At 49.0% G+C, this 20,721-nt stretch overlaps 2 protein-coding genes across 3 annotated transcripts in view; one reads left to right on the top strand and one right to left on the bottom strand.

The window, feature by feature from the left end:
- The window catches only part of Cenpp (centromere protein P), a 230,506-nt gene extending 216,960 nt beyond the window's left edge, over positions 1 to 13,546 (top strand). The window contains exons 6-8 of the mRNA XM_005321131.5: positions 8,167 to 8,246; positions 9,171 to 9,262; positions 9,587 to 13,546. Of these exons, the coding sequence (XP_005321188.5) occupies positions 8,167 to 8,246; positions 9,171 to 9,262; positions 9,587 to 9,711 (297 nt within the window). The 3' untranslated portion in view covers positions 9,712 to 13,546. The remainder of the gene's footprint in view (positions 1 to 8,166; positions 8,247 to 9,170; positions 9,263 to 9,586) is intronic.
- The window catches only part of Ippk (inositol-pentakisphosphate 2-kinase), a 53,512-nt gene continuing 43,878 nt past the window's right edge, over positions 11,088 to 20,721 (bottom strand). For both annotated transcript variants that reach the window (XM_040271221.2, XM_005320871.5), the window contains 2 exons: positions 16,722 to 16,801; positions 11,088 to 12,557 (listed from right to left, as the gene is read on the bottom strand). In XM_040271221.2, coding sequence (XP_040127155.1) covers positions 12,332 to 12,557; positions 16,722 to 16,801 — 306 coding nt within the window. In that variant the 3' untranslated portion in view covers positions 11,088 to 12,331. The remainder of the gene's footprint in view (positions 12,558 to 16,721; positions 16,802 to 20,721) is intronic.

Raw genomic sequence — 20,721 nt, forward strand, 5'->3', positions numbered from 1 at the left:
GTTCTCCCCAAATCTGTATAAACAAGAAATGTTGGGTGCAGGGAGGAAAGAGGCCTGCCTTAGAGTGATCCAGAGATGAGGCAACAAGTGCTGAGCTTGGGACCACCCCTCGAGCTTGGGCACATGGAGAGTGTTTGGTAAACGCCCTTGAGAGGGTTCTGAGACATCAGCACAGAAAGATGACCACAGGTCACACCCAGGCTGGGCTGGGCCCTCCTGTCTTTTAAGAGATTTGTGTTTTTGGTCTGGTAACTGTTGGTGCTGCCACGACATTCCAACTTTCCCAGGTCTATGACCCACCATGAACTTGGAATAGAGGTTGTTGTGGTAGTTTTACTAAGCAATATTTAACACACATTTTTAAGCTCCCTCTGGACAAGTGACAATTGTAATGGCGCTCCCCAGCTGCTCCCAGTTAGTTCCTGGATGGTTCTCGTGGTGCTGATCCTCAGGAGTCCTTGGTGGATGCCCATATTCATCCACTAATGATGTCTGATCTCTGAGCTCTGAGCCCTGTGGGATCAGCCAGATGAGGCACTGATGCCCCCGAGCCATGAGCAGCTGTGCCTGTTGTTCTTACAGGACAGACGTGGGGCAGACACGTGTGCCTGGGCCTGTGTGTTGTGTCTTGGGTCTGCAAGACCACATCCAGGAAAGTGTGCATCATATGGTTTAGAGGATATAACTCTGCAGCAAAACTTCGTCCTGCTCTGTTTACTTCATGGAAAATTTGCTTGAAAAATATGGTTCCAGGGGCTGGGGTTGTGGCTCAGTGGTAGAGTGTTCGCCTAGCATGTGCAACGCCCTGGGTTCAATCCACAGCACCACATATAAATAAATAAAGATATTGTGTCCAGCTACAACTAAAAAATAAGTGTTAAAAAAGAAAAGAAAAAAATATGGTTCAAGAGAAAATAGTTAAAGTCTGCTCCATTAACTTGGAAATTTGGTCTTTCCATGCTCTAATCAGGACTCAAGGTGGGGCACCGTCTGGCCAGCCGCAGCATGGGACTGTTAGCACTTCAGCTGGAGACACTGTGGAGCGAGCCTTCCCTTCCCATGGCTGTGCCAGTCAGGAGAGTTTCAGAAGGGCTTCTGATGCTGTGATGGTGGCTTCAAATAGGAAGGAGCTCTCCAGCGTTGCCCTGGGAAAGCCAGCCCTTCCCTTGCTAGAGCTCAAGACAGTCTGAAAACCCTGTCTCAGCTTCCTTGGTTCTCATAGCACATTCTGACCAAAAGGACCAAGGCACCTACCCAATCTCGCACCAGGACCTGAGAAGGTTCCCAGTGTCAGTTAGCTGCCTTGTGTCTACTGCATCACACCCATGTTTAGTTTTTTTAAAGATATTGCCTTTCCTTCCCTCAGCAGGGCAGCAGGCACTCTTGGGTGACAGCAAACTAGCTGATCAAAACAAGGAAATGCCTTGAGTGGAGGCTGCAGCAACTCAGACTTGCAAAGTGTGTGGACTGAGGTGTCCAGATGAGCTCGTACGTGCTTGTTTTGAACACTGTGTGCACAGACAGGTGTGGGAATGGCCACTGGCAAACGCATACATGTGCACACATACCAGCATCTGTCCTACCTCTTTCCACTGAGAGGCTCTAAAAGTAACGAGTCCCCAGGAACAGCAAGCCCTGTCTTGGTCACCAGTACTACTGGCTCCTTGGAGAAACCGTTCATTCTAGAGCAGGGTTGGGAAGAACAAAATGAGCCCCCAACAGCCTGTTGGCCAGAGTCAGGAAGCCTCCAATGTGGGGCACATCAGAAGGTCCCAGGAGCAGCATGTAGAGGCTTACGCAGGACAGACCGAGGAGGTGTGAGCATGACGGTCAACAGTGATCGCAAAAGTTACAGCCCATGGAGAAAGACCTCACTTGGTTAGTGCTGGTTCACATAAGGAGGGTAGAAAGCCACCCTCAACAACCCTCACTGTGGTTGTATAGCCATTGTCCTGGGGCCTGGCCGGGAGCAGGGGTCTTGGGACATCCCTGGCTTCTCTCCTGCCTGAACACATGGCATTAGAGCCAGCCTGTGTCAGAGGGGCCACCTGCCACCCAGACTGTCAAGACATAACGTAGGGCAAGGCCAGCTCATATGGGGCCTGAGGATCAGGAAGGAGCAGGATGCTGCAGGGACATCAGGAAGGGACTCTGGCCTGGTTGGTGGTTTTGGTCATAAAGGACCTGTCTTCGAGTGGGGAGACACCTCTGTGTAGGAGCAAGAGGCAGAGTGAAGGGGCAGCTCAGCATTCTCTTCAGACACAGCTTCTGTAAATCCAGTTGTTTCAAATTAAATTTTAAAAACAGTCAAATGTGGCTCATCCAAGTGATTTCTCAAAGCTGTGCAGTTGACCTGGGCACCAAGCACCTTGTTCCTGGCAGAGCAGCTGTGCCAGGAACCACGGCACCGCAGTCCCTGTGGTCTGAGTGGAACCAGCGACTGTCATCTACATCGTGTATCACGGGAATGCATGTGCAGGACTTGGACCAGTGTACAGTGCAGAGGAACCACTTTGTAGTCCTTAGTTTCCTTTTTAAAATGAGGGCAGATCCCAGTCCTCAAGTGCTCGTAGCATTTCTAAACCTTTTTGAAGCTTGGAGTGCTTCTCTCCAGTCCCAGCAGGCTAGGACAGCCAGAGTCATTTGAGCTACAGGAGCCCTCCTGCAGGGAGGAGCACCCATTATGGCCCTTGCTCTCCTCCTCCACCCTTTTCCCTTCTCCCTGGATCATCCCAGGTGTCCAGATACCAGAGCCTGGAGGCCCACTGTTGCCCAGCCTCTCCTGATGGGGCTGCTGGAAGCCATCCGTGCCTGCTGTTCCCACCTGTGCCCTTCCTGACCCACCCCAGTCAGGCAGGCAGACGTCCTCCCGCCGCACAGGCTGCTTTCACTGCCTGGGCTTTCCCTCCTTGGCCATCCCTGCACACTTCCCAGGGACTTACCTGAAGCCAGGGCCCCATCTCTCACTCACCTCAGCAACAGCACCTGCCTCGCCACCCCAACTAGAGGTCCAAGCCAGGGGCGTCCATTCCCTCCCCAGAGTACACAGAGGCCACCCAGTGCCATGAGGGCCACAGTCCCCAGCTTCCTGCATAGCCTTGCTCACCCCAACCCCTCCACCCTCTCCTTGTCCCCTCCAGATGCACAGCAGCCACACTGCAGCTGTGGGACCAGCGTCCTACCGTTCTCCCACCATCCACCCACTGCTTCCGAGGAGTCCCCACAGGGCCGTGGCCCCTTCTGAAAATGTCAGTGAACATCCAAGTTCACCTGTCGCCCCTTCTCTTGGGTCAATGTGCAAGAGTGAAATGGCTGGGCTGTGTGGTGATGTTTTATGTTACACACTTACTGATTCCCAGTAAAAATGTTCGCTGGATGCGGATGCGCCACGTCTTCACCAAGACTCGGTGTTGGTCTTTCTGACGTTAGCCGTGCTGGGGGCCTCCGTGTGGTTGGCTTGCGTGTCCCTAATTACTAGTAACATGTCTTCCGCTGCCCATGTCTCATCTTTGATTAAGCATCTTAATGTCATTGCCGTTATTTAAAAGTGGGTTGTTTATCTTATTACTGAGGTGTGATTTATCTTATTACTGAGGTATGATTTTTACATATTCTGTTTTTGCCAATATTTTCAGTTAGTTTGGGGCCAGCCTTTTTCTTTTCTTCTAGGAGTGTCTAATTACGAGCCAGGTTAGGAGGCATGTGCTTGCAGTCCCATCTACTTGAGAGGCTGATGTGAGGCAATCAGGTGAGCCCAGGAGTTTAAGGCCAGCCTGGGCAACATAGTGAGACCCTTTTTTTGGGGGGAGGGGTGATGAAGTCAATTTGACATTTAGCCAATTTATGCTTCTTTTTATGGTCACTGCTTTTCATTTTGTATCTGATAAATCTTTGGGTAACCCAAGATTACCAAGATTTCCTACTGTGGTTTCTTTCAGAAGTCTGTTTAGCTCTAACATTTATATCCACTGGTAAACTTTTATACATGGTGTGAGGTAGGCAGTGGGGTTCATTCTTCCATGAGGGTGTCCACTTGTCCCCGCACCAGTCCCTGAGAAGTCCAGGCAACTTTTTCACCCACAGGGTAACCTCACTGAACTCGCTTCTGTGGATCCCACAAGCTTCCAAAATAGAAAGTTCTGAAAAACGTGGGTGCAGCCAAGACAGTTAAATGGGGAAGGACAGTCTCAGCAATCTGTGCTGATCAAGAACAATGTGATCACAGGCAGAAGAACACAGCTGGGCTCCCACTTCACACAGAAATCAAAAGTCAACTCAAAATTGGGTCAAAGACTTAATAAGAGCCAAAAATAAAATTCTTAACCGGATTTAGTCTTCATGACCGTAGATTAGGCAATAGTGTCTTAGCTGTGACACCAAAAGCACGCACAAAAATATTAAATGAAATAAAACAAATTGGACTCCTTCAAAATTAAAAACTTTGTGCTTCAAATGATACCATTAAGATCATAAAAAATACACAGAAAGGAGAACATTCTTCAATACCATACATTTGCCAGGTAACTTACGCTGCTAATGGAATTATAAAAATAGCACAGCCACAGTGGGAAACAGCTTGGGATTCCACCCCTAGATGTGTAACCAAGAGAAAAGAAACCTTATGTTCCCATGATGATTGTAGCATTATTATTCCCAGTGGCCAAAAACTAAAAACAACCCATGTCTGTTAGTTGATAAGCCGATAAACAAAATGTGGCCAGTACCTGTCCAGTGCAGTGCTATTTGGCAATATGAAGGAATGATGTAATCCCTGCTAGTGCGTGGAGGGGCCCTGAAAAGACACTAAGCCCTGGTCACAAAACCCGCACACTGTGCAACTGCACTTGTACGAAATATCTAGAATAGGGAAACCAAGAGAAGGGAAGGACACTGGTGCTGCTGGTATATCACTAAAACCCACTGTGGTGTGTACTTTAAATGAGTGCACTGTAGGATGACCATGTGCGCGGTACTGGGACCTAAACCCAGGGGTCCTCTGCTATTGAGCTCCACCCCCAGCCCTTTTTAAAATTTCATTTTGAGATAGGGTCTCACTAAATTGCTGAGGCTGTCCTCGAACCTGCAATAATAGTGCTTCTTTAGCCTCGTGTGCCAACACACACAGCTTTGACAAGCATTATATCTCAATTTTTAAAAATTCTATTCTTTCAATCAGTCAGACATAATCTTTGGGAAAACAGTAAAGTCTACGTGAGTGGACACCTGTGGACACAAGAAGTGTGCACACGTTTCAAGAGTTTCATTTGGGTGGAAGGCGGTGTGCTCGTTCTTCGCCTTGCACTAGTTAGGGGTGAGACGCCACCAGGGGCAGCTTTTTGCAGAGCGCCATTAAAAAGGGTCCTCACTCTGGACTCGCAGCCCGCAGCCCAGCAGCGGCTGCAGCAGCACAGTGGGCCTCAGGTGTGGAATGGGCGGATATCCAATTGCCACATTGCCACTGCCACCATTTTTCTATCATGAATACCAGGAGAGGCCTCCAATGCAAACTGCCCCATATGGCGAGCAGCTGGATAAACACCCATCTGGATTGCGGCCTGAGCACGTTCCTCAGGTGGAGTTTTCCTGAGGGAGACTGGGGCCCCAGAAGGAAAGGCCAGCCAGGAAGGCCCCCTCCCAACAGCCCCCTCCACAGCACAGCCTTCCCCAGGCACCTGTGGATGCGCACAGCCTCCTGCGGGGCTCCTCCAGGCACCACAGCCTTGAGGTGTGCAGATCACTGCAGCTCTCTGCAAAGAGCCCTGGGTCCAAGGCTGAGTCCTTGGAGAGCTGGCCAGGTGCTTCCCTTCCCTGGCGGCTATTTGATGTCTCAGAGGTGCTTTCCAGATCAATTATAGGTTTCCAGTTAATCTTGTGTGTACTTTTCTTTGGTGCTAGGGATTTAACCCAGGGGACCTTAACCACTGAGCCACATCCCCGCTCCTTTTTTTTAAAATTTTGAGACTGAGTCTTGCTAAGTTGCTGAGGCTGGCTTTGAACTCGCGATCCTCCTGCCTCAGCTTCTCAAGCCACTGGTCACAGGCATGCACCACGTGCCTGGCTTGGGTGTATTTTCATGTAAAGTATTCTATATATATTGAACATATCTCCACCTTATCAATAGCTGTCCATCTTACCTCCTTCTTGACCATTTGACCATCTTTGACCAATGTCAGATATAGTAGTATCTGAAACTCTCCATCACTGTTAATCTTGGCTGATCCTAAGCCAGTGACCTCAAACCCATCTTGTGTTTAGTGAGATCATTTCTCCCTCAAAGTCACCTGTGCATCTGCTCAGGTGAGCTGGCCTTCAGAGCACTGCAGTGACTGTCATGAGGCTGCCATTCTTGGGGTTGGCTCTCTGGCCCTTCTGTCAGCCTTTAATTCCTTCCTTCTGATTCCAGCTGTGCTCTGCAGTTGAGGTGACCAGACAAGGGAGTGAAGCTGGACAGGAGTAGATGAATAAATTACACAGAAGGACGCTTTCCACACAATCCTGAGTTCCCCAGGACATGCTGACGCCTGGCCTTCCCGGATTCAGCAGTTCTACTTTTGTCTTTATTGGAAAAACTAAAAGGAGTATATTTAGTGAAAACACCTAAACTCTTTTTGCTCCCAAAGAAGAAAAGCCTGGGGAGGCAAAGATTTGCTCCCTCTGGCTTGGAGGCTGCGCCGTGGCCCCATGCTGGAGCCAGCCCAAGCCCCTGTCGTCCCCGGAGTCCCACGTGCTGCTGCCAAGCACAGCCTGGAAGCTGAACTGCCACGTCCACACACTCTCCTTTATGTTCCTCAAACAGTTGTTATTAATTTAGAAGAGCTTGAGGTTTAAAAATCAACCAGCACTTTCCGCTTAAGTCACTTAGGTATACATTTTCTCCTAACAACTGTTCTGCTGAAATCAGTCATTATCTGTAAGCGGACCCCAGGCCCACCCACTTTAGGGTCTGGATGCATTCTTGCTTTCTGGCGGCTTAATGCACAGGGTGCTGGCAGCAGTTCTTACAGGGAGCTGGTTCCTTTAAAAGTTGTGACGCATCTTTGTCCCCACACAACCTCACTTGAGGGAGCTAAGCTGTTCAGTCCAGCAAGTATCTGCCTCCCAGGAAGCTGTGCCAGCCGGGTCCCAGCCTGTCCCCTTTTCTCGTGGGACCGACTGGCAGACTACGCTTCTCAGGTGCGCCTCACTGTCCTTCACGAGGCTTGTGGAGGCCACTGTGGCTTTGGTGTTGGCCAGGGTGGGGCCTGCATCAGACTTAAGCCATCCCCAGGTGGCAGGACACACAGACAAGAGAACCTTGAAATCTCATGATGAACCAACCTAGAGTCGTTGGCATAAGACCTCGAACCCTACAACATGACTCGTAAGAGCAGATGGAAGTCTGTGGGAACTGAGCAGATGGGTTCTTGCTTCCCGGCTGTGAAGATGCCTGTAAAGCAAGCTCAACTGTCATGACACAGACGTGGCGGTTCTGGTAGACAGGAGACTCCCAGGTCCTGCTATGAATAATGTGTCCAGAGGCGTCGCAGCATGTGGGGGAGCCCTACCTACCCTGGAGTGGCGAGCCTAGACACGGGGAAAGTGCACCCTGTCCCCTGCAGTGGCTGCAGAGTGGGGTACAGCTCATCATGGAGACTTCCCCTTGGTGCAGTGGGCGTCAGGGGGATCCCAGGGGCTGTTGGGGGGAGCTGGGAGGATGCACAGTCCAGGAGCATCTGCTGTGGCGGTGTGGCAGTCACCACCCTCAGAGGATCAGAGTGAAAGGCTTGGTGGCAGATGCCAGAGCTCTGAGAACAGTCTTCACAGCTCAGGGCCAGGTTAGCAGACCTGAGCAAGGGGGCCTGCAACCTGGGGGGCCTGCGACCAGGGTCGAGTGGGCGGCAGGCGGTAAAATCAGAGTTGTACAGTGGTCATATGAGATGAGGAAACAGGGGAGGTGACAGGTCACGGGAATGTGGAGGCTGCCTGGCATTGGAGAGACCTCGAAAGGGATAGGCCTGTGTGACAACAGGTGAGGCAGGATGAAGGAGTGGGGCCGTGCACTCGGCCCTGGCACAGGGCTCTCAACTCCAAGTGGGGTTCTCCCCGACTCCCAACCAGTCCCCAGAATCCCAGCCCAGGGCCTCTTCCTCCTTCCTCACGGATCTGTGTAACCACTTCTCCCACCAGGAGAAGTACCCCGACACTGTGCACCTCCCGGAGGGGTCCTGCTCCAGCTGCATGGAGATCCGCAGCGCCAGGAGGCCAGGGTGAGTGGGGGCCGCTGCGGCCTCGAGTCCCTGTGAAACAGGGATTCTCAATAGAAGGGAAACTATCCCCTGAGGACCAGAGACCGTGGGGTGGAGGAGAAGTGGGCAGGCCTTCCTGCACCCTGTGAACATACCACCACAGGAAATGCAGACAAGTGCCTGCTGGCCTGGGCCTCAGTTCCACTGAGGGGTTTTAAGGAGCAAATGTAGGGGGCGCTGGGAGGAGGAGGAGGTGAGGTGTGTGTGGAACCACTGCATAAATGGAAGGACGAAGGCTGGGGTGAGGAAGCCCCTGAGGCCAAGTCAGAGAAACTGCTTCAGGGCTCCCCACACGGCCACCTCCCTTCACTAGCCACACTCTGCCCAGAGCCACTGCCCTACCCGTGTTCCTCAGCCTCCTGCCTCTGCCCCTGTGCATCTCCCTGTGCGCGCCTCTTCAAGCCTTCAAACAGGTGGTCTTCTGCAGGTGTCCTTCTGCCTCTGACCCATGACCACAGTGCGTTCATTTTTACTCCTCACCCTCCGGTAGGTCAGTCCACCAAAATGCCTGGCTGCCTCAGCTCTCGAGCGTTTAGGGTCTTGGTCCCTGTCCGTTTCTCCCAGCCCACACCACATAGGCTTCTCTTGGGCTCAGGCATTGAGGCACGAAATTCTCCAGCCATGGAGTAGAGGCATACACGGCTTTGTCAGTGCCAGAGTATTTCCAAGGAAGATGACCCTCGGCACCGGCACCGGCCATGTGCAGGTTCCTGTCGCTCTGCGTCCTATCCACATCCAATTCTTGCAGTGTGGCCCTGGTTCCCCTTGACCACCTTTTTCCCTCCTCTGGGGTGGATGTCTTTAGGAGCAAGGAAGCCAGAATAGAGAAAAGGAACTGAAAACCAGATTTCAAAAGCACTGGCCAATGTGTTTTACCTCTTTCAGGTTTGAATTGGTGATTGTTTGGAGAATACAGATAGATGAAGAAGGGAAGGTTTCACCAAAGCTGGACCTGCTCACCAAAGTCCCTCAGCGAGGTAGGGCTCTGGGTACGGATGTCCTTTCTAGGGGACTTCTCAGTCAAAGCTAGGTGTTGTTCATCTGGCTTAGTGTACTTTGTGCATTGAGTAATTACTAAGAAGAACATTTAAAAACCAAAAAGCGCAAGAGTGATCGCTCCCTCACAGCCCTGCTGGCCGAAGGCAGGAGAGAATGTTCTCTGCCTCAAGCCATGGGTGAGATCACATCTCTCTGCTCCGGGTCTAGTGCCTCCAGGTCCATGTGATCCTTCAGGAGGAGGAAGGGTCTTGGGGACGCCAACAGCTCAAGGTTTCTTACCTGGTTTATTTTTTTCTTTACAGCTCTGGAGCTGGACAAGAACAGAGTCCTAGAAACCGCTCCTCAGAGCTTCCGAACCCTGCTAGAAGTGCTTGGAATTGAAGCCGCTCTAGAAAGCCTGATAAAAATTACTCTGTGCAGAGAATGACTAGTTCCCACACAGGGAAGGAACAAGATGGTGCACCGAAAAGCATGCGACCTATATTGACTCTAAGTGTATTATCTACCTTCCCCTCAGAAACCACACCCTTAGCTGGATGCATTTGACACCTGCCTACCATCCCAGCTACTTGGGAGGCAGAAGGATCAAGTTTGAGGCCAGCCTCAGCAATGTAGACCCTGTCTCCAAAGAATAAACCAATGCTGGGCACGTCGCTCAGTGGTAAAACAATTGCCTGGCATGCATGAAGCCCTGGGTTAAGGCCTCATCGCTGCCCAAAACAAGCTGTCTATGCAGTTATGCTACATCAGACTCTCATGGCATGAAAAATACAGCTGTTCATGTATAAAATGTCAAATAGAATTGAACATTCGAGAAGACATACCAAGAGTGGTTCTCCCTCCCTTGACGTGTGTGGACCAGCTTGGGCCCCCACCTCACCTCACAGTCTGCCCAGAGACGGAGCCACGTGTGGTCCAGCCCTGAGAAGCCATCCACCTCCTGCCACCTGGGGGCTTTTGGAGGCAGTTGTTGATGGAGCTTCATTTCTTAACATTCCTCAGAAGCCACAGCAGCCATGCCTGCGCCCTGCTGGCTGCACAGCAGCACCTCCAAGTCCTGACCCTCTTGGTCTCCCCACAGTCTGCACGGCTATTAACGTCAAAACAGTGCCAGATGACAGCCACCCAGCACTGCTCCCTTCTCACAGGACCTTCACTAGAGAACCCCAGAGGGTCTGAGTGCTACACCATAATCTCAGATGAGAACTAGAGATGGGAGCCCCTCCATCCCCCATATGTCAGGGTCAGTGAGGGTTTTCATGCCGTTGGGGCATCCTGGAATCTGAGCACAGCAGCGGGGACGTGGCAGGGCTGGAGACCAGCCTCAGTACCACCTGCCAGACGGAGGGCCGAGACCTAGGCTGGGGCGCTCCCTCCTCCCTCCTATGAGAATACAGCCTGCTTGTTTTCATTCCGCCCATCCAGCTGGATGAGGCCCCTTGCCAGGCTGTAACACTACTCCCCAGCCCACCTCCCGGAGAGCCTGGGGTTCTGGCAGAGGGATGCTACCTCCAAGAGCATGGCGTAGCCCAGGGCACAGTGCACCACATTGTGCAGAAACCTGTCCCAAGTGCCGCCCAGGCCCGTGGCAACAAACCATCCTGAATCCAAACAGTGCTAATGGCCATTTCCCACCCTCCACAGCCTCGAGCTGAGCTTTGTGGACGTGACTGGGGTGGACCTCCAAAGCCCCACCCTAGCACACATACCACGCAAGCTGAAGGAAAAGGGGCCAGTGTGTCCAAGTATAGAATAAAGTAAATGTAAGGACAGAATTCAAGAATCAATTCTAGAAGAGTTGGCTTGATTCAAACAAGTGTAATTCTCAAGTTATCACAAAATTTCCCACAAAAATTTTACAATCAGCAAAATATTTTCATTTTTCATGTAGCATTTTCATACAATTCCATGGTTTCACTAATATTATGTTACAATAAGCCTTCATTAGTCCCTCAAAATTATATAAATAATCAGTCTGTACAACCTGCCATGGGGAAGGGGAGCCAAGAGTCCCAACAATTTTATAGCAGCCGGGCACACTTCTGGTGATCCCAACAAGAACCCTCGGCACCAGCTAGGAGCCACGCATCTTCCAGAAGCAGGGCCCGTGGCAGCCCAACAGGAATGGCAAGGCTCTGGGGCCCACACCCAAAAAAGCTCCCAGGCAAACCGAGGGGAGGAGTGCAGCTTGGGAAGTCCCTCGACCACCCGACACGACGGAGTGCTACCAGAACCAGAATGCTGGGACACCGGGCGTGCCCACCCCAGCCAGCCACGGCAGCCTAGTGAGTTACAGCTGTGCTCCCAGCTTCCACAGTAGCGATTTCAGGTAGGAAAGAACACTGTATCTCCCCCTAGAGTTAAAATCATAAAGCAAAAACAAAAAGTCAATGCTCTTGTGAGTGGTGTCCATCCTGACCTGAGTCTCACACTCCCTGCTGACCCTTAAGAGCCGTGAGCTTCGGCACCTCCACAGGGACCCTGAGTCTAGACCACTCAGAACCGACGTCCACACTAACTCTGATCACTCTCTGCAGCAGGGAACCACCCAAAGCCTGTGTTGATGTGTGGCTCGAATTGAAAAAGTGACCAGTAACAACCGGGAAAGTTCCAGTGGTATCTATGTTTTCCAAAAGTCCAAACCATAAGATGCTTGTGACAATTCAAGCTTTCTACGTCAGGATTCTTTCTACGTCAGGATTCTGGTGGTAGGAGATCCAAACCTTGGTCTTATAAGGCTTTTCGCATAGAGAATTAGACATGAGCCCTGGTTGAAGGAAGAACTACCCAGGACGTCTTCCCAGGGCTTAACGGACACTTCCGATTTAAGAATATGAGCAGCCTCCTGGGACACCCCGCTCACATCCTACATTCCTTGTCCTGGAAGATGTTTCTAGTGCTCTTTAATTTTATGTCTTCAAGAGGCAATCTCACCTCAACAGGGTTAAAAGCAAAAACATTCACAGCCAGAAGTCGTCCAACACAATAGAAAATAGCTATCATTCAACTTTCACATTCAAGTTTCAAAGACACTGCAGGGAAAAAAGTTAGACCTTATGGAGAACTAACGTGCAGTCTTCACTTTCCTTCAACCGAGTCGGCACCACAGCATCATCTTTGGCATGCACAGTCTTTGAGTAATAGTTGACTATCTTGCTGTCCAATTTATACTGATGAGGAATGCTCTCATAGGGCTTGAGGTCAAGGTCCAGCACAGACACGGAGAAGGCGAGCCTGGACCTCGATGAGGGGATGACAGGCCTCTGATCAGAACTGCAAGTAAAAAAGCAATTTCAGAATACACGGACCCTCCGAGTTCTCTTATCCCAGCTCACAAAGAGCACCCAGTCAGTGTTTGTGTGCATACTGTCTACACTAGCATGTGAGCTTCCACAAAGTAATTACCTATGGGACACAGGCCAGCACCCTGAGCCACATCAGACAAGACAGATGAAGGACTGGAAGATGGAAAAGCCATTATGTGGAACGCCTGAGTGATATTCCCCAGGCCCCAGTGGCGGGAACGAATGCTGAAAAAGTCACTTTATCACGAGCCAAGCATTACAAAACCTAAGAATTAAAAAGTAGTTCTGGCCGTTCAACAGCCAGATGGATGAAAGCCAAGAACAGACTCCTCTTTACGCACCTTTCCCACGCCTGGTGAGGAAAGCAGCCTTCTTAATGCTCCTCACAGAGACAGGCCTGGTTTCATGTTTTACTCTCAAAGCAAACCTTCAGTACTCGGTATTTTCTCTTTAGTTTTGTAGCATTTGTGAACATCAGAATAGTTATGTGCTCATAACAGTGTGAACAATTACTTGTACTTTAGAACACTTTCAGGGCTGGGCACGGTGGCACACGCCTGGGATCCCAGGGCTCAGGAGGCTAAGGCAGCAGGATTGAAGCTGAAGACCAGGCACAGCAAATCAGTGAGGCCCTCTCAAAATTGTGGATGTAGCTCAGTGACAGAGCACCCCGGGTTTAATCCTCATTACCAAAAGGAAAAATAGCACTTTGAGAACAACTGAATCTGGTCCTGAGATGGCTGTGTATCTATCTATCTGCTTTGCTCAGAAAACTCAACACATAGCATTCAAAAGAGTGGCTGAATGAATTATAAACTTCATTTCGCCCAGAAGAAGTGTACCATATTTACCGCTCTTCTCAATTTAGAAATCATTAAAAACAGAACTCCAGCTGTGAAGCCTCCCTCCTGGGAGACAGCCTGTTCTAAGGATGCTAATAAAGACCTCAGCTCTCAACCCGTTTCAGAATTCTGTTCATAGAAAAAAACGGTCACAAATCAGTTGCCAGGACTCTCTGCTGAATAGCAGAGAATAGCAAATAACTTGTGTACAAGATCTTGGGTCTCCCTCTGGAAGCTGGAAAGGGACAACTCACCCTGATCAGCCTGCTACAGAGAGCCCCGAAGCCCATGGTCAGCCCAGGACAAGGCCTATGCCTTTTCAAGAACACCTCAATTTCTCAGGTTATAAGCAGCATCCAATAAGACACATAAGACGACAGGAAGGGAATTCTAAGCAGTTCCTTCTGACAACCTGGTTGACCACACGCTCCTTATGAGCCAGGGAAGCAGGTACTAGCCCCTGCCACCAAAACATCTGCCTGCCCCCAGGGTCGGTCCTTGAAGCTAAAACCGGGCAAGAATCTCCCAAGGCACATATGTCCCTCTGCCATGGCCTCAGATACTGGGGCTGGGATAACCAGGCTGCAGGGAGCTGCTGCCCTCGCCTGGACAGTTGGTCTCCAGGGCCCAAAGCAGTAGGCAAGGTAGCAAGAAGGACGGGCAGAGTAGCCCAAGGCTGAAGCTGCTGCCCGTGCTGTTTGGAACAGGAAATGGAGTAGAGGACCAGAACTTGAGACATAGGAGGCTGTGAGCAGCTCGCCCTGTGATTCCAAAATCACAAAATGCCTGCACAAACAAGGCAGTAGACATAAGACCTTCTTGTTTATGATGGGGCCGAAACAGAAGTAGAGAAGCCTTTATTTTAGGGGTGTGGTAAGTTTAAATGTAGTCAACCTGTCTGTGAGCTATACATTAAAATTTAAGGATCTAAATTTAGTCTTAGGTTTGGTGTGCATTTCATGGCTGTGAAGATGACTTGGGACATACCCTGGCCACAGTTGGCCATGGCTTCTGAGAGCCACTGAGCGCCCAATCCCTGTGCACAAAGCTCTGGGGAGCCCCACCACTTCCACTCTGCAAGGTAGGGCTAGGCCACCAGTTCATAGCCCCTTGACAGAGGGTCCCTACTCTGGCCTTGTCCCCAGACTCCAGCAGGCGAAGCAGCTTCCCAGGGCAGAGTCCTCTGCAAATGCAGGTCAGAATTTCCAGCTCTCCTGTCACTCCTCAACTGGATCACAGAATTCCAGGCTTACGCATGCTTAACCTCCTTCAAATCTAAGGTTCATTTCTAACCAGCAAAGTTTTTCCAACATAAAGCTTACCTATGCACAGCTTAATTTTTAAACTTAAATCATTGTGTATGAAACACTTAAGAAATGCTTTCCAATACTCAACTTTCCTTTGTCCTTAATTTTTTCGCCTCCTACCTTTAAATATTTTTTCATGTTTATCATGCATTTACTTGCATCATGAAATAAATTTGGCAGAGGTCTCAGGATGAAATGTTAAGATAAAAATGGAACAAACACTTATAAATTTAATAAGCAAATGGCCACACAATAATTCAACTATTTCCTTATTTTGCACATTAAGATTGTTTTCAGATTCTCAAATCACAATCCTGCTGCACAGTACATTGCTCAGCTTTGAGGCCTCTGAGACCCCACAGAGCAGAGTTTCTGCAACTGAAATCAATCAGTGTCCTACCCAGTCATGCCACCTCACCCCTCCCCATAACCAATTTCCCTTAACTCCCTGCCAATTCAAAGCAATAGAGAGAAGTCAGTGAGTTGAGACAGCCCCCGAGTCACATCCAAGCCACTGACAAGTTTAAAAAAAAAAAAAAAAAGATGATCTTCCTTTGGCTCTGTGGAGAAAGGACCAAATAGAGCATTTTGTGGGTGGTGATTCCTGTACCTCTACCCCCAGTATGAGACACCCACATGGCAAGGAACCTTCTGGACATGTGCTCTTCTCCCCTCTCAGCAAGTGCTGACTTATGCTGGGCAGCTGGTACAAACTGGACAGGACCCAGCCCGAAGCTCACACCATGTGACACCACTGGGCGCTACACTCACAGGACACAGGTGCTGGAGGAAGCACAGTGCACATCTGTCCACTAGCAGCCTCTTACAGGAAGGCCTCTGTCAGTCTGTGAACCCACATTTCTTGCAACTTCCCTTCAGCACCTGCATTCACGCACTTTCCATTTCCCACGGCACCCATGGTCAGGCTGGGTGGCAAGTAATGTCTTTGTGGGTGTCTCTTATCTAATGTTTAATCCATCTGGAGGTTCCTTATAACCAAGTACTGGAGGTATTTTTCTTAGGGAATGAGAGGACTTTTCAACTAAACAGAAGCACCATTTTTGTGCTTCACCTCAGTTGTGCCCTGTGCCTGCTCCTCAGCACATTTCACTCTGGACAGCCTTCAGTGCTGTGCCTGTCAGGGAACAGAATTCCTGGGAACTGTTTAGCTCAAAAGTATCAGAAAGATGGGTGGCTGGCAGATGGTGATGCAGGTCATCCTGACACAGAACACCCGTCAGAACAACAGGATACTCCAGGTACCACGCGCAGGGTTCAGCATCCTGGAGATCAGTGCTGAAGATGCCAACTAGTGAGGGTTATCAAGCTCATCCCGAATTCCTGAAAACTCATGGGGGGACTATAAGAAGCAGTGCCAGGAGAGACTGCAGACACTAGTTATTCAGAAGGGGAGGCAGACCAGTGAACATGTGTGTTAAGATGATGGTGACAGTCTTGGAGCTGGCACGTTCCACTGACCTGGTACAGTCTTTGAACAAGGCCCACGGGGAACCTAGGCCTCCTCAGGTATGAGAGCCCAGAAGGGGCTTGAGCTCTCTTTCAAAGCAATTCACCATGTTATCCACACGCTTCTCCACCCTTAGGGTATTTTCTTAGAAAATAACAATAGCCAGGCATGCTGCTCAGGAGACTGACTGCAAGTTCAAGGCCAGCCAGGCAACACAGTAAGATCCTGTCTCAAAATGGAAAATAAAAGGGCTGGGAATGTGTCTCAGTGGTGGAACTCCCACCGAGTCCACTCCCCAGTATGGAAAAACAATGACACCGATAAAATACAATCTAATAGGACAATCATCTCTAGTTACTCTCTAGAAATATCTGACACAATTATAAACTTACAGAGAAGCAAGAGTTAGTAAGTCCAATGATATTAAGAATAAGCTGTATGGGGAACCTGCTTGCCCTATTATTCCACAAACCCCTATTAGCCCAAGGGCAGGTGACATGCAACATGGGCCTCACCTTGTGTCCTGCAGACTTGGGGACAGCGCAATCATGATGGAGCAGTCCTTGGCAGTCATGGCGACTCGGTACTGCTGCACCTGTGGGGAGGGAAAGGTCAGCACCGGGTCACGCTCACAGCCACCAAACTACCCTTCACTGATCAGCCAGGTACAGGAACTGCTTCCTGTGACAGAAGCCGAGGATGAAGTTAGGAGTGTGGTCCACACAGAGCAGAGGTATTGAGGAGTCCCTGCTATGAGAACACAGGTCTGCCCAGCCTGCTGCCCCCCCCACATGGGCCCCGCTGCAACCTGAAACATGACTTGTCTTCAGCAAGGGAACTGCGGCTGGTCTTTGAAAGAAAAGCAGTAAGTCCTCCCCGCTCCCTGGCATTTTGGCGCCACAGAGCACTGAGCAGGCAGTGCACGCAGAACACTAGGAGCACGACATGCTAACTCTTCACCCTCCACAACTCTATGGGCACTGCGGGCGTCAACAGAGATGACAAAAGTGAGGCCCAAGAATGAATGGCAGGGCTGGGTCTGGGCTCAGCGGTAACCCACTTGCCTGGCATGTGTGAGGCACTGGATTTGTTCCTCAGCACCGCGTATAAATAAATAAAATAAAGGTCTATCAACAATTTAAAAAAAAAAAAAAGAATGGCAGGTGACACGAGAGATCAAAAGGACAGTCCACAAAACGTCCACAACTGTTCCCTCTGCAATGCACAGTTTGAGACTTTTTTTTTTTCCTCCTCCTCCTTTCGACTTTATGTCTCACTTGGAAGTTTTTAGTTTGGATAGCTCCCGCTTTAAAAACCACAAACTAAGCCAGTCACAGTGGCACCCGCCTGTAACCCCAGCAGCTCAGAGGCTGATGCAGGATGGCGAGTTCAAAGCCAGCCTCAGCAACAGTGAGGTGCTAAGCAACTCAGTGAGATCCAGTCTTTAAATCAAATACAAAATAGGGCTGGGGATGTGGCTCAGTAGTTGGTGTCAGGTTCAATCTCCAGGCCCCGCTCCACCAAAAAAAAGAAAACCTAGTGATAAAAAGGAACTGGCCTTACAAGTCTTCACTGGCCTCAGTGCTGATGACAGTTCAGAACCCCTCGAACCTTGCTTCATGCAGCAGGAGGCTCTGCCCTGGCCAACCTCAAAGCTACCCCTCCCCCAGGCAGGTGTGGGGAGGACCAAAGAACAAAAGAGTGTGCTTCAGACCTGCTCCCTCCAGGTGAGGCCCTCGCCCCAGAGGGAACACCAACACCTGTTGACACCAAAACTCCAGTCCAAAAGATCTGAGCCAAATATAAAAAAAAAGGTACAAAACGTTTATCATGTCCTTAGTGCAGCTATAAGCCTTTCTAACCAAGATACAAATCCAAAATGCTACAAGATTCTCTAGACTTAAAAACTAAAGAGCTATTACGTGATATAGTCCTAATCCAAAGACCGTGGAAGATGGGGAGAAAACACATGCAGCATAAAACAGTATCAACACAGAATAACTAAAGTGCCAGAGCTCGATAGACCAAGAAAACTGCCCACAAGAGGCCCCAAAGTGATGAATATATAAATATATACGTACATATCTCCTATCAATACAGCCTTTCTTATATATATCTCATAGACCCTCTATATGTATGAAAATATGATTAATCTCACTACTAGTCAAAGTAACAATGAAAATCAAATTAATGTAACAATGAAATACTTTCTACTCTTCAGATGGGCAAAGCTGTGCCTCAGGCATGAAATGAAAGGACACATTTTCCCTGTGAGTGGGGCTGGAGCAGATAACTGGGTCCAACTCTTCTGCTGAGGCCAACTACAAAAGCTCAACAAACTATCAGAAACCTCAGATTGAAGCAGAGCTGAGGTGGCAGAGGGGACGAAGGCACTTGGGTCTGCTTTCCAGGGGAGGGCTTTCTAATTCTGGAGGGTTGTCTGAGAGACACTTTTCACTACCATCCAGGACCTTGGGGACAGTAACCACGATGAACCCCATCCTAGAGTTAATGTGCAAATAATGCTCCTTTAAGATGAAACTGGGGGCTGGGGTTGCGGCTCAGGGGTAAAGGGCTTGCCTCACATGCATGGGGCACTGGGTTCGATCTCCGCACCACATAAATAAATAAAACAAAGGTGTTGTGTCCATCTAAACTGAGCCAAAGTCGACAGGCCCTACTGGGAACTGAAGCTCGACTTCGAAGAGATCAATCATCAAAACTAGATTAAAACAACTCCAGCTTGCTAGAGCTTCTGAGGCCTCTTGGCAGAAGCAAACCTAAATTCACTCTGGAAAAACATGATCCAAGGCTTTAAATTATTTTTAAAATAATTGCAAATATAGTTTCTGGCACATAAGAAAAAAAATATGCAGGCACAATAAGACAGAACAACACAAATGTAAACCAACAATAAACACACCAGGGGACGGGCAAATGAGAATCTCCACACTTTCCACTCAGTTTTGCTGAGAACTGAAAAATGCTCTTACAAAAAAAAAAAAAAAAGTAAACCTACAATAGTGGACTCCCACTCCAGGGACTCCAGCTGTGGCGCCAGACACACATGCTGCTGTGTTCAAAGGATACAGACAAAACAACTCAGAGGACAACTGGAAACTATAAAAATGAACCACTTAGAAACCCTAGAACAAAATTTCATATTAAAAATTCAACAAGTAGTTTTAACAGCATATTAGAAAAAACTGAAAAGGCTGACACAGTGGTTGATGGGAATAATTTCAACAACTGTTAACAATGAGCATTTCTCCTAACCAGCAATTTCCTTTTGAAAGTGGAGGATTACAGCTATGGTCACGCGGAAGGAACACTGTTCTTAAGGCCGCCCTCCACAGGTGGGGAAGGAGCCAACCCAGCACTTGGCATAGAGGAGCCCACTGACCACCGTGGCTTGAAGGATCTTCCACCTTTTCTTCCAAAGCAACGGCAATTCCCACATTATTCACTTTTTATAGTTAAAATGCTAACGTTACTGAGCAAGTAAAAACACTACCATAAAACCTAGCTACCCCCAAAGATATAAGCCGGACAAAGAAGGTAATCTGCAGGCAGGGAACAAAGCAGAGATGACAGATATCCAAACTAAGTAGATACCTTAAAAAGAAAGAAAATGCTAAAGAGAACTTCTAAACTGGAAGACAAATCAAAAGAAAATATCCGGAATGAAACGTGAAATGGAAAATATAGAGGAAAGGGTCTGACACACATACAGTTAGAATCCAAAGGAGAGAAAGTGGGCAAAAAAAAATCACGACAAAGGCCACAAGTTTTCCCCCAATGCAGACAGACATTAAATATATCTTAAAAAAAAAAAAAGCCCCCAAAAGGGGGAAAAAAAGCATTTATACTATCATTAAACACAATCAGAATCCATTAAAGGAAACATTAAAAGGTGTTCTTCAGACAAAAACTAAGTGACCCCGTGGAAGCTAAGATACAGGGCAGAGCAGAGGGCAGCACATGGGTGGATGAGCATGCCCGGAGAGCAGCAGCAACCCCGGCTCCTGGAGCAGACGCGGAGGCGCCGACACAAGCAGCAGCAGACACTCAGGAAGCCTGCACTGTCCACGAGGAGGGTGAAACGACTAAATCCTAAGAGTTGACAGCTTGCTACAACAGCAGGAAAAGTAAACAGAAAAGTAAAGGGTTCATTCCCAACTAACAGAGCAGGAAGAAGTTATCCAAACTAAGTAGAAAAAGAATGATCAAGGTAAGAATTAATAAAATCGAAAATAAACGGTAGAGTATCAAGGTAAGAGAATTAACAAAATAAAAAATCATCATAGTATAAAAGGATCAAAAGTTAATTTTTATGAAACTGACAAAACTAAAACTTTTGAGGACTGATGAAGAAGACAATGTCAGTCTGTCCAGGCTGCCATAACAATAAAGTAGCTTATAAACAACAGAAATGTCTCACCCCCCCCACCTCCCCCACCCCATACTGGAGATTGATCCTGGGTTGATCCAGTACTGAGCTACACAGGGTCTCAT

The sequence above is a fragment of the Ictidomys tridecemlineatus genome, chromosome 13 (genome assembly GCF_052094955.1).
Source record: "Ictidomys tridecemlineatus isolate mIctTri1 chromosome 13, mIctTri1.hap1, whole genome shotgun sequence".
In the NCBI taxonomy this organism is placed as follows: Eukaryota; Metazoa; Chordata; class Mammalia; order Rodentia; family Sciuridae; genus Ictidomys; species Ictidomys tridecemlineatus.